Source organism: Pteropus medius, unplaced genomic scaffold (assembly GCF_902729225.1).
Source record: "Pteropus medius unplaced genomic scaffold, Ma_sr-lr_union100, whole genome shotgun sequence".
NCBI lineage: Eukaryota > Metazoa > Chordata > Mammalia > Chiroptera > Pteropodidae > Pteropus > Pteropus medius.
The window spans coordinates 685,353-697,960 of NW_024346667.1; the positions used below are offsets into that span (position 1 = coordinate 685,353).

At 35.5% G+C, this 12,608-nt stretch overlaps 1 protein-coding gene and 1 pseudogene across 11 annotated transcripts in view; both read right to left on the minus strand.

Annotated features, from left to right (window-relative positions):
* Window positions 1-12,608, minus strand: part of ELF2 (E74 like ETS transcription factor 2) — a 79,733-nt gene that overhangs the window by 39,922 nt on the left and 27,203 nt on the right. For 8 of the 11 annotated variants that reach the window (XM_039875790.1, XM_039875788.1, XM_039875789.1 and 5 more), the window contains one exon: window positions 6,118-6,283. The exons of 1 other annotated variant lie outside the window; for it this stretch is intronic. In XM_039875790.1, coding sequence (XP_039731724.1) covers window positions 6,118-6,283 — 166 coding nt within the window. Of the gene's footprint in view, window positions 1-6,117; window positions 6,284-12,608 lie in introns of those variants that run through there. 2 more of the 11 variants (XM_039875799.1, XM_039875798.1) reach the window with 1 other exon arrangement.
* Window positions 12,309-12,427, minus strand: LOC120613536 (uncharacterized; annotated as a pseudogene).

A 12,608-nucleotide genomic window follows, 5' to 3' on the forward strand; every position in this document is an offset into this window, starting at 1 on the left:
GATTATGGGTGATTTTCACTCTTTATTCTTTGCAATACTTCTCAATTTTTCCAGTGAGTACGTACTGCTTTCATTGTAGGGGAAAAAAATTAATTTAGGTATAAGCAAGAATGATGAAAACCTAATGAGATTTTAACACGATGTTAATTTAGGTATGACAACATTATGGCTTTGATATATTTCATATGACCATACTGATGTTTTTGGATGACTACCTTTTTATATTTTAAATAACCCTAAGGTATTCAATATATAGCATATAAACAAAGAAGAAAATACATTTAAGATTTTACATAGATGGCTCTTGGTTATACTGTGATACTATGTCAAAACTCAATTTGTTTCAGACTGTATTTCCTAACAGCTATGTGTTAAACACTATTATATACTGTATTTGACAAAAGTAAAAAATGCGGTCTCTGTCTTCAAGGGACCTATACACTCACTTTGAAAACGAAAGGAGTATACACACAAGAATAGTATAAGAAAGTGAATAATCAAGTGCTTAAATCCAGATGGTCTAACGGAAGGAAAGGGAGTGTTTCATGTAGGCCACAATCGTTTTGGAGTTTCATGTAGTTGAGCCTTAAAGAATGGACAATACCTGAACTCACTCTTGATAGAAAACTACTTGAGCGAAAGCTCAGAAGCATAAATAAATAGCACAGCCCATGCCAGAGGCAGTAAGAAAAACTGCAATAATACAGTGTTTCAGTATACAAGAAGGTCAGAGTAGGAAGGAGCTACTTCTGGATGACTCTGTGGGTCACTGAATTTGGCAGAGGAGTGGCCTTTGAAATCTGATAAAGAACTTCAGGAGAATGATAAATGTTGTTGCCAAAGCACAGTAAGTTAAAGAAGGAACAACGAGGAAAAAGCACTGACTGAAGGTATAAAGCATGTTTTTTTTAACAAGTGGAAGTGAAAGAGAAAAATATTATAGAGAAGTAAACAAACATTTTGTTTTCATGTATAAAAGACCTCCATATTTGAAGGTACAAGGAAAGGTGCTGATGAAGTTAAGAGAGCACTTATGGAGCACTCACTACGTCATAAGCGCTATGCTTTATAGATTTATTTTATGTAATCCTCACAACACTGAATTCCTATTTTATGACAGTGAAACAGGCTCTGAAAAGGTTAAATACTGTCAAGTAAGTAATAAAGTAAAAATCTGAAACCAGGACTAACTCACTCAATATTCTTCCCTTTCCTACTAAACAGAGCTACTTAAATGGCTAAAAAGAAAAAAATTAAGCTCGAGAATAGTCGCCCAGAATTTTCTACCATATTTGACTACTCTTTGGCTTCTTCATGTTCCTCAAAATGTAAACATTTCCCAAAATTAATCTCTTAATTCTGTATCCTTTGTTCTTGATCACAGAGAGATAAACACAGAATTTAAATATCTTCCCCATTGGGGAAATCTCTCAAATACCTTTCCCATTCCCATGGAGATTAAATTTATTGCCATGGTCTCAGTGAGTATGATTCCCAAACCAGTCTCTCCTAGACCTTTCTTTTTACTAAGCTTCAGTTGTACCAGATATCCTCCATCTGAATCTCCAGATCTATTTCCTACCCTGCTTCACTCTGCTGTCTGTCCCAAAAGGCTGATTTCATCAACAGGGCTCTCGTGGTTTCAGGCTGGGTTTGGTCAATGGAGCGCCTTGGCAGGGGAGTAAAGAAAAGAAGGGGTCCAGATTCGGACTGCCTCTCTGTGGCATCACCCTCAAGCCAGTTGTGTCATTTGACCAAAGGTCCCAGATCCTCCCAAAGTGACCCTCTCTCCAGGGCTCTCTTCTTCTGGACTCTGATAACTCTTCTCTCCCTTTGGCCCAAGGGTCATAGGACAGAAATAGCTCTATTGGTACTAGTTCTGCAGTCCTACCTACCTCTTAAGGTCACCCACATATTTGTAACTAGCCATTTACTAAAATGTTCTTTAAATTATCCTAATTTGAGTATGCCATCTGTTTTGAGATGGAACCCTGAGTATACATTTGTGCATCTTTAAATACCTAAACATTTCCCCTTAGATGCTCTACTTCAACTCAAAATCAATATGCCTATTACAAAACTTTTTCCTGTAAGTCAATCAGTCTTGCCTTCCTCACATCCCTAGATATTACGATCGCCATCACTTAGTGTCAAAAACCTGAGTAATATCTTACCAAATTATGCCTCTCCCCCTAATCTATCATGTCTTGTGAGACGTTACAAAGTAGTATCACTTACATAAGCCCCTTCTGTTCCTATTGCTTCTACCTTGTTTTAATATTTCTCAAGTCATCTCTTGACTCATATCGTAATAGCTTATCTTCCTGCCTTATCTCTTCCCCTATAATTTATCCTCTATATACCAAGATACTAAACACAGAGTACTTTCCACTCAAAATCTTCCAAATCTTTTTGCATCTTATATGCCTAATTACTAATTCTTGGGTTCAATCACAATCTAGTCACAACTCTTAATAAAACCTCCTGTCAATATCTTATTTAGTCAAGATCTTCTAACCATATCTTGAATTTCAATATTCCACCCATTTATTAATGACACTTCCCTCAGTCTAAAGTGCCTTCCGCCCGCTTCCTATCTGCCCATCCAAATCCTTCCATTCGTCCTTCTGCACTTTCTCTAAAACATTCCCTAATCCTGTAAACTGAACTTTCCTCTTCTGAAAATTTCTTTGACTTTATAAATAGCACTCGATTTATTCTATACTGCTTTATATTTTGATTACTGTGTGTATGTATATAGAAAATCTCTTAATTTAACTAAATTATTAACCCCTTGAGGGAAAGAAACATGTTGAAAACCGTGCCCTTGCATATAACAAATACAAAGTACTTACTGATATATGCTCAGAAATTTCAGTGGAAGGTTAAGAGGATAAATATAGTAAGTTAAGATGCAAGATGAAGAAGCAGATACTAAACAGCTCAATTGTCTCAGACAAATCTTAAAAGATTTCTATCAAAACTTATCTATTATTAATCCCATTGGCATAAACTTGTTACTTTTTAAAAGGTAATCTGTAATAACCCATTAAAACTTATATAGTCTTTACATATACATAATTTTTTGAATGAACATAAAAATTGCATTTTCAAATCTTGGTAGGGAATGCAAGAGATTGCTCTCCACCCACAACTCACTCCATCGGTCCACAGAGCAGGTCTCCAGAGCTGGTGGAGTCTGCAGCCACTGGGCAAAGGTATTTCCGGCCTGCGAGAGTCAACACCACCCTTCGTCCACACTGCATTACTGTTTCTCGAAGGCTCTTTACAATTACTAATCCTCAGTTATCAGCAAACATCATTTTATCAGTTTACGTGAATATATCTATTTTTAAAGTTTCAAAACAGTTTTGGTTTTTCCTATAAAATTTAAGAGAGGATTATTACTACATATAAGCTCCACGAGGAAAATGTAGACTTTTAGTTTATAAAATGGTGAAGCAAAATAGCCTATAATTACACCTAACAAAATGAGAAATCATCTAATTCACAAAATTATGAAAATGGCTAAGTATATATCGTTATATGATCTTAATACTCCTGCCTGGATGACATCATGAACGTTGTTTCTGGTATAAGAATACAGGGATAAAAGAAAAACTTCAATGTAAACATACAGACAACTGACATGACATGTCAATAAACATAATTATGAACATTTTTAGAAGAATATAACCTAAGTTATAATGTAGGAGCATTCCAGGAAGTGTTTCCTAGATGTACAAAAGGAAATCTTATCCTAGATGAATCTCATGTCCACCAAGTCACCAAATTAAAACTGCTGTAACTATTTAATATTCCTTTCCCTTTCTTCCCAGTCAGCTGCTTCTCCAAAATTTATATATCTGGAACTTAAGTTAACACTTTACATCTCCACAAGAAATGGGCCTGACCTTAACCCACTATCTAAAGGGAAACATACATTAGGATGAGTCATAACAACCTTTATTCATTTGTGTATGTTCTAGATGTCAGAAGAATGAAAATTTATTCAGGTTTTAACTTGTTCAAAAGTGCATCTGATTCTTTAAATAAAAACAAAATTAAGCTCAGATTAGCTATTCTAAACTAATCTATATATATTACTAATCCCTATAAAGTTACATTAAAAATGCATGAGCTATAGTATTCTAATGTAACTTAGTATATTGTACATTCCATGGTCTGCATGCCTTATGATGAACAAATTAGTGTTTTAAACTGTTGTGATTATAGATTTATGAGCCAGCAGTTTTCCGTATAAATTTGGCATTGCCTTTAGAAGAGTTTTATCTGAATCCTAAGTTTTACAGTGTTGTTCTGTAAAGAGATACAAGAATACTATATCATTCTTTATTTTTAGAAATAAAGCAAGCATAGATTTCATTAAAAATCCATGAGTCGGCACAAAATTTAAAATGTAAAATGAACTTTTCAGGTACATTTAGACTATTTTAGAATAATATGAGTTATTCACTAACATTTCTTTTGTGTTGAAGAAAAATAAATCTAAAAAATATGATCAAGTATTCAAAACCACTTTTAAAATATCACATAAGTAGCTGTTCTTTTACTCAGACTTTGTATATTCTCTTTCATATCGCAATCACTCCTATCTCTGCCCTGGAAATGATAACATCACCCTCAGAGTTCAAGAAGAAAATTAAATCCCTTAAATGGATTATATTGCTTCCTATATGGAATTGTTTTCACTTGAGTAATTTAAATTAATGAAGCACTGACCACCAACTGTACAACCAATAAAATTTGGCCGATATGCTCTGGTATTTTCATGTGATAAATACCATAATTTTCTACTGAAGCAAACTTGGCACTGTAGTTTTCATTTTTTACAGGTTCTATTTTTTTTCATTCAATTATAGCTGTCATACTTTTATCTAGTGCTCTTAGTTTTGTTTAGTTACACTTCTATAATAACATCATTTATAACAGCTACTACAAAACATCACCATGCAGAATACTTTTAGCTGTTCTTCCTATTCTTTTCCTCAAGAAGAAAATTCATCTCTGCCACAAGACTTCCAGCATCTTACTGAAAATATATCTTCTTGCCACTTCCATTATCTATTGTAAATCAAGTACCACTCCAGACTACAGTCATGAAGGTTATTTGAAGTATTTAGTAACCTGTTTTAATAAAAATGAATTGATTACCACTCCACATGGGGTTTGCTAGAACTGCTGTCACCATTGCTCTGAAAAGCAAGGTAAATTCCAATCCCTCAGCTCAAAAAAAATTAAGCTGGAGGAAGAACAGCTTTTAGCTGGAAGGAGCTGGTGGTACCATGGAGTGCTACTGGGCCTCAACAAGCAAAAAGACATCAAACTCTCAAAATTTTTAATCATGAGACTTAGAGCTACATTTATAGAAATTTATCTAAATACTTTAGAAGTATTAGGATTGTAAAGCAAGCATAATAATAGCTAAAGATAAATTTTAATATTTATTATTATAAAATAGTCACTACAATCCTATTGGTAAAATGTTCTATTTTCTTTATGGTCAATGGCAAAAATTAAAAAGTTTCTCCAAGAATTATACATACTAACCCCCAATTAAACATAGTTATCTCACCACAGACAGACTGAAATACCATTTCTAAGACGACGAAAAGGGAAGAGGAATCCAATAGACTACTATGAGGATGCTTCTGACCCAAGAAAAAAGGAATCAGACTGCTCCACCCATTCTGATTCAAAAAAACTCTTAATCTGTTATAGAATGAGAATACTAAATTTATTTTTTAATTAAAAAAAGTTACCCTCATAGACTAGCCTACTGACTCCTATAAGTAAACAACTAGTCAATATTCATACTCCCAGAAAAAAAAATGATAAAAATAATTTTATTATTGCAGGCCTGTAATTTTGTCCATAGGGTCCGTGATATGAGATTGGTATACCTCAAAAAATTATAATGCAGAATTTCTTATATCTCTATAAATTCCCTTAAAAAAAGAGATGTGTCATTAATTTCCAATCCATACTAAACAGCATTGCAAAGAGGTTCTTTGGTATGTTATTCATCTGGCGACAGTAATGTTGACACTTTCAAAATGAGAAAGGTATAAACAATAAAGTTTATGAGATGTCTACCTGTTTCCACATTCTCGGTCTCAACTTCTTGTTCTTCTGCCACATCTTGCATCATATAAGTCTCATCATCATAAACCAGAACCTGGGCGGCATAGCCCTGCTCTAATCTGGCACTTGGAACTGGCTCCACAATCACTGCTGGATATTCAGAAACCTTTTCACTTTCCTACAAGAGCAAATTTAAAAAACAATCAACTTTTTTATTCACAAATTCTGGATTCACTTATAAATCCTTGAGTTCACAGTCTCAAGGAGCCCACACAATGAGTTTCATGTATTATAAATATGAACATAAGAACCAAAGAGATGAAAAAGGTTAACTTTAATAATCTTTTCAAGTCTCAAGAGGTGAGACATAAATGTACCATTTTAAATAATCAAGGCTTTAGGATTAAGACGGCAAATTAAAAACATGCACATAATTTCATTCTCCCTTGAAAGCCCAGTGAAACACAATAAAAGACTTTAAAACATAAACCAATAAGGAGAAGAGATAAGAGCGACAAAATCCTGGAAGACTGAGAGTGCATGGATGAGTATTATTAGGCGGTTTAGCAGACCCAGGAAAGCCAAATCACAGCCTGCCAGCAAAAAACAAACAAACAGACAGTTATACTGGAGAATCCACACAAGGCAGTGCCAATTACTTCTGGAAATGAAGGAGCAGCAGGTGGTAGAGAAAGAGGAAGAGGTTAAAACAAGGAAGGTTCCATTAAAGCTGTTTGAAAAGCACTTTGATTCCTAGACCTGCTCCCTCCTCCAAGATGCTAGGCCAACAGCCCTCCCCACCTCAGCACAAGATTGGAGAGTGAAGTTACTTTCTGGACAAGGAGAAACAAGAGCAACTTTGAGATACATTAGGCACATTTGCTAGTATCAGTATTGTACCCAAAACAGTTTCCAATCAGCTTTTTAGTCCTCCACTTTTAATCATGAGCAGCCAGCCAAGTATTAACTACTTATCCAAGGAAAAGCCTCCAACACAGAATACACACACACACTCACACACACACACACTCACACACACTCAAATTCCTCACAGAAATAAGTTATTATAACCATAAAACAAGAATGGAATACAATTTAATAAAAAACATTAAAAAATGAAGACTTCTTAAAAATTAAAAACATGAGAGCCAAAATAAAAATGGAAGCTTAGAAGATCAAATTGAGGCAGTCTTCCAGGAACCAGAGAAAAAAAACAAAGCGATAGAAAAAGGAAAGACAAGAGAATAATATTAGAGGGTCAGTCCAGGAAGTCTAATATCTGAATAACCAACCGTTCTAGGAGAAAAAAAAAGGGAGAGGAAAAAGGTTGGAAAGAAAGCAAAGTATTTCAGAAATTTTTCTAGGGTAAAGGACATAAGCAGCCCATTTGAAAGGACCTATCAAGTGTTGAGCATAAAGAAGTAAGAGAGACTGCCACAGAGGCATACCAGTATGAAATATTACGTTACTAGAGACAAAAAGAAGATTCTACAAGCTTCTAGAAAGAAAATACAGGTCACATACAAAGAATCAGGACTCAGTTCAGTCTTTTCAACCATCATACTGGGAAGATGACAATGGAGCCATTTCTTCAAAATTATAAAGAAAAATTACTTCCAACCCAGAATTCTTCACCCAGTCAAAGCATCTTATGAATGAATAAAAGTTTTCTCAGACATGAAAGCTCTCAAAACATTTACCTTCTATGCATCCTTTCTCAAGAAGCAACTAGAGTGTGTATTCCATCAAAGCAAATTGTAAAAAATAAAAAAGACAACTTAGGATAGAGAATATAGAAGATCAACATAGGAGACAATGGTAATCTTTAAGAGGCCTGTGAAGAGAGACTGCAGAATGCCAGCTGCGCAATGGATCCACAGGGCAACCAGTCCAGACTGTAGCAAGGTGACTCCTGCGACAGCATGGTAATAACCTGCCATCACCAAGACACCCACTGACATTGTTCCTAAGGAGAGAATGCCCACACAAGCCTATTCCAGATTTTTATTCACATCTGGTTTGCCCTGCTGTCCCTACTCACCCCATCTTGCCTTGGATCAGCTGAGAACATGCATTTCACCTCCTAGGTGTGTTCTGCTTTGATCTACTCCTAAGTACGGAAGATGACCAAGAAGAGTGCAGAAACCAAAAAAAAAAGAACAGCACTCTTTCCATGTGACCATTTATCTGAGAACGAACACACCATACAGGGTCCACACTGCAGCCCTGACAGATACCTAACTGAAAAGGCCTTGAGTTTCTAAGAACTAACTCACATCACCACTTACTGATCACTTGAGTAGAAGCTCTTGAAACTCGGTGAACCTGATGCCAAACTAGTGGGCCCTTTTCCTGGAAGCCTTCACCAAACCATGGTAATGCTGCCCTTTCCCAACTCGGGTAGCTTGGTACACTTTTCATTTTTCCAAAGAAAACAATATGTCGTTTAGGAATGTGTACACAAACAACAATACTATAAAAAGTAAAGGAACACATAAGTCAGGATAATGGCATCCCTGGGGACATGGATGGGGCACACGTAGTATTCTAAAATACTAGTAATTTCTATTTTTTAACCTGGGTGATAGGTAATAGTATTCTTGTTGTTATTCGTAAACAAACATTTTATTCATTCTTCATTTTGTATCAAACATTTCACACAAAAAATTTTTAAATAAAGTACAAAACAAAGATAAACTTTTTAAAAAGAAAGTGCATGGCAAATATTAACGCTGAATTCCCTACTCTGTATAAGGCAAAAAACGTGAGTCCAACTTTTTGTTGTTAAATAATTCTTTCCCACAAATTGTATGTAACAGTTGAATTTCCATGCCTCTTGCTCAGCCTATAGGCAGTACCAACCAGCTATAAAACAGCTGTTAATGAGAAGCATGAGATAGATAAAGACTGATGAGATCTCCACTCATGTGAAACTCAGAAAGCTACATCGTAATTAGCATCTGAACTAGTACTGACCCAAGCAGTGAATATTTTATTCATATATAATCCAAGAGACTTATAATTCCTTTCTTTCCTCTGAAATCTAGTAGCATATTTAATTGTGACTTTAATCTGAGATTACTTTATATTGTGAACCACCATCCCCACCCTACCAGTAGGAAATAAATCAAATTTTCTCAACTATGAAATACTTGAGGACTATAATTCTGTAAAAGGCCAATTCCTCTATCTAGACTCTCTTCCCCACCAATAAGGATTCTGGACCCACTCTTCTCTCTCCTATATCCTAGTTGGGTTTCGTTTTGTTTTAATATTTCAATGGTTCTTTCCCTTTAACAATAAAAAAGCAAAATTTTTTTTGTTAAAAAAAAATTCACCTCTTCTTTTAGCAGAACTCCGGACCTTTGCTCCTTATACAAGCATACACTTCTCAAAAAGACAGTCTGACTCCTTGACTCATTATTACATATTCCAGGTAATCTGGACTCTACCACTTCACTGAAATTATTCTCTCAGTATGTCAGTAAGAACCAAATTCTATTTGTTTTCACTCTCCTTTGCCATTCTGCAGACTATACAATGACCACTGCCTCATTTTAAAAATTATTTCTCCCATCGTTTTTGTTCTCTTTCTACCACTCCACTTTTAAGCATCTCCTCTGACTCCTCTTCCCTCTCCAGTGACTCAAATGTAGCCAACTTACTAAGGTTCTGTATCCCCTTTCTTTCTACTCTCTACTACCATCCCAGGCAAGCCTACCCATTCTTATGGTTTCAAATAGCACCTCTATGCTGATTACTAAATATTTGTCTTCCACTGTGACCCATCTCCTAAATTCCAGACGTGGATTTTAAACTACCAACTTAACATCACTACAATATTTCAAGCTTAACATGTCTAAATGGAAAAAAATTATCAATATTCTTCCTGTTCCCCTATCCTGTTCTTCTCTGTTTCTTCATATTTAAGAGATAATATTCATATGTCACAAAGTCCCTCAAAAATTAAATATGCACAAAGTACTCAGCAGTGTCTAGCACAGAGTAAGTACTCAATTACTGATATTCAAACCTACTACTTGCATCTTTTCGAATTACAATCAGAATTATTTCTTCGTAAAAAGTTTTCATGATTCTCAATTAGTCTAAAAAGAAAGTTAAACATAATATACGTTTGGTTTTTTTTAGCACTCTTTGAAACAGAACCCTCGGCCCACCTGTTAAGAATTGAATTGTGTCCCCCAAAAGATGAAGTCCTAACCCCCAATACCAGCAGGGTCTTTGCAGTTGATCTAGTTAAGATGAGATCATTAGGATGAGCCTTAATCCAATATGACCATGTCCTTACAAAATGAGCAAATTTAGAGAGAGAGAGAGAGAGAGATTGAGAAAACGATATACAGACACAGGGAAAACGGCCATCTCTAAGCCAAGAAACACCAGAAGCTACCAAGAGACAGATGTGGAAGAGATTCTCCCTCACAGCCACCAGAAGGAACCAACACCTGGATTTCAAACTTTTGGCCTCCAGAACTGTGAGAGAATAAATACCTGCTACTTAAGCCACCCAGGTGTTTATGGTACTTTGTTACAGCAGCCCCAAGGAACAAAAACACCACCTTTACAGCCTCATTTCTTACATTACTTCACATAGCTGTCTGATTACTTGCTTTGCCCCCAATTTCCAACGGTAAAAGTTTCCATGACTTGTTCACATTACTTTGCAGCCTGAAATTACCTTCCGCATCTGCCCAAATGCTTTTCATCCACTCAGGGCCCAGTTCCAGGGAGTCTCCTATAATCCCCCAATCTGAATCGGTTTTTCCATACAAGTACTTGTAGAACAAGTTGTCTGCCAAATATTACCACTGCCCATTATTCTGTATTATAATTATCTGTTTACATATCCAACTCCTTGATGAGATAGTAAGATGTTTGAGAGTTAAGAGCCTGTATCTTAGTCAATTTTTATCCTCCTCAACCATATGTTCTTCGTATAAACTGAAGAGACATTTAACTATTTGTAGCTTGGTACAAAGAATAATAAAGCTCGATACATTTTAATATTAACAGGTATTTATAGATTCCGCATATTGTAATCTACAATGCCAAGTAACTTCACGAGCTTTTCCTCTGCCAAATGACAGGGACCACAAGCCACTGCATACAGGTGTGCAGATAATTACTGCTTCATACAGTGAAGAGGGATGAGCTATTTTTACTAGGGAAGAAGGATGGAAAAGGATAGAATCAGGAGTCTTTGTTTTACAAGAATTTAGTAAAAACTTATATATCCACTAAGTTATTTTACTTATGATCATCATAATCTTGCTCAAGTCACTAAATTATGCAATAATTAAATGCATGAAATCCAGATTCAGAAGGTCTTGGCACAACCTATCTAGTTCCCTATAAATTAAGGCTGTCGGACTTAAATAAAAACAAAATACCCAGTTAAATTTGAATTTCAGATAAACAACAAATAATATACATAAGAAATCCCATGCAATACTCGGAACATACTTAAAAAGTTATTTGTTGTTTATATGAAATTCAACTTTAACAGGACAGCCTATATTTTACCTGGCAAGTCTATTATAAGCACTAAGATCTCAAAAACTTCCATTCTACACAATGCAGTATATATATATGCGCCTCACTGTTAAATTGTACACCTGAAACTTACTAGAGTTTGTTAACCAATGTCACTATAAAAAAAATAAATTAATAAAAAAGAAAAAAAAAACTTTCAAGGAGAGAGACCTTTAAAGAGGCACTGTTCACCTAAAAAGTACTATCATATTGCACTCAAGTCATTGCTCTCCAGGTACCTTAAGTTTCCAAAGATAAAGACCATAAAATGGCTGAAGGCAACAGTATTATAATCCTTTTATCGCTGTTAGAAATACACTGAAACACATGAAATTCCGAAGTACATTAAAAACACATAAATTTGTTTCACATTTCTTCTTTTGTGGTAGAGTGAGGCCGCCTTCAAAGCCTTATCAAAAAATGAAACATTCAGTGTGGGAGGCTCTGGGGACTAATCTCCTTCAACTATTTATCCCCAGAGGCCACTCCAAAAAATACGTCACTAAAATAAACACAGTGTGCTTCCTATGCAAACACAGTTTTTTGTTGTTGTTGTTGTTTTGTTTTGGGGGGGGCAAGGCAACCCTTGGTTGACCTCACAGATTGCAAAGACCTTGTCAGGTTACAATCCCTTATTTTTTTATTTTTTACACCTACAGCACCTAGTCCTCCTAGGCGGTCTCCCATCCAAGTACTAACCAGGCCCGACCCTGCTTAGCTTCTGAGATCAGATGGGATCGGGCTTGTTCAGGGTAGCATGGACATAGACCAAACATTGTTTTAAGACAAGCCCCCAAATTGAGATGGTCATATGCCAAAAAAAAAAAAAAAGGAAAGAAAAAAATACACCCATCAGAAATGGATTGAATAACTACCATATATCCACAAAATAACAGATGACTCAGTATCAATTAAAAGGTTAAGGTAGATACCTATATATTGTCATGGAA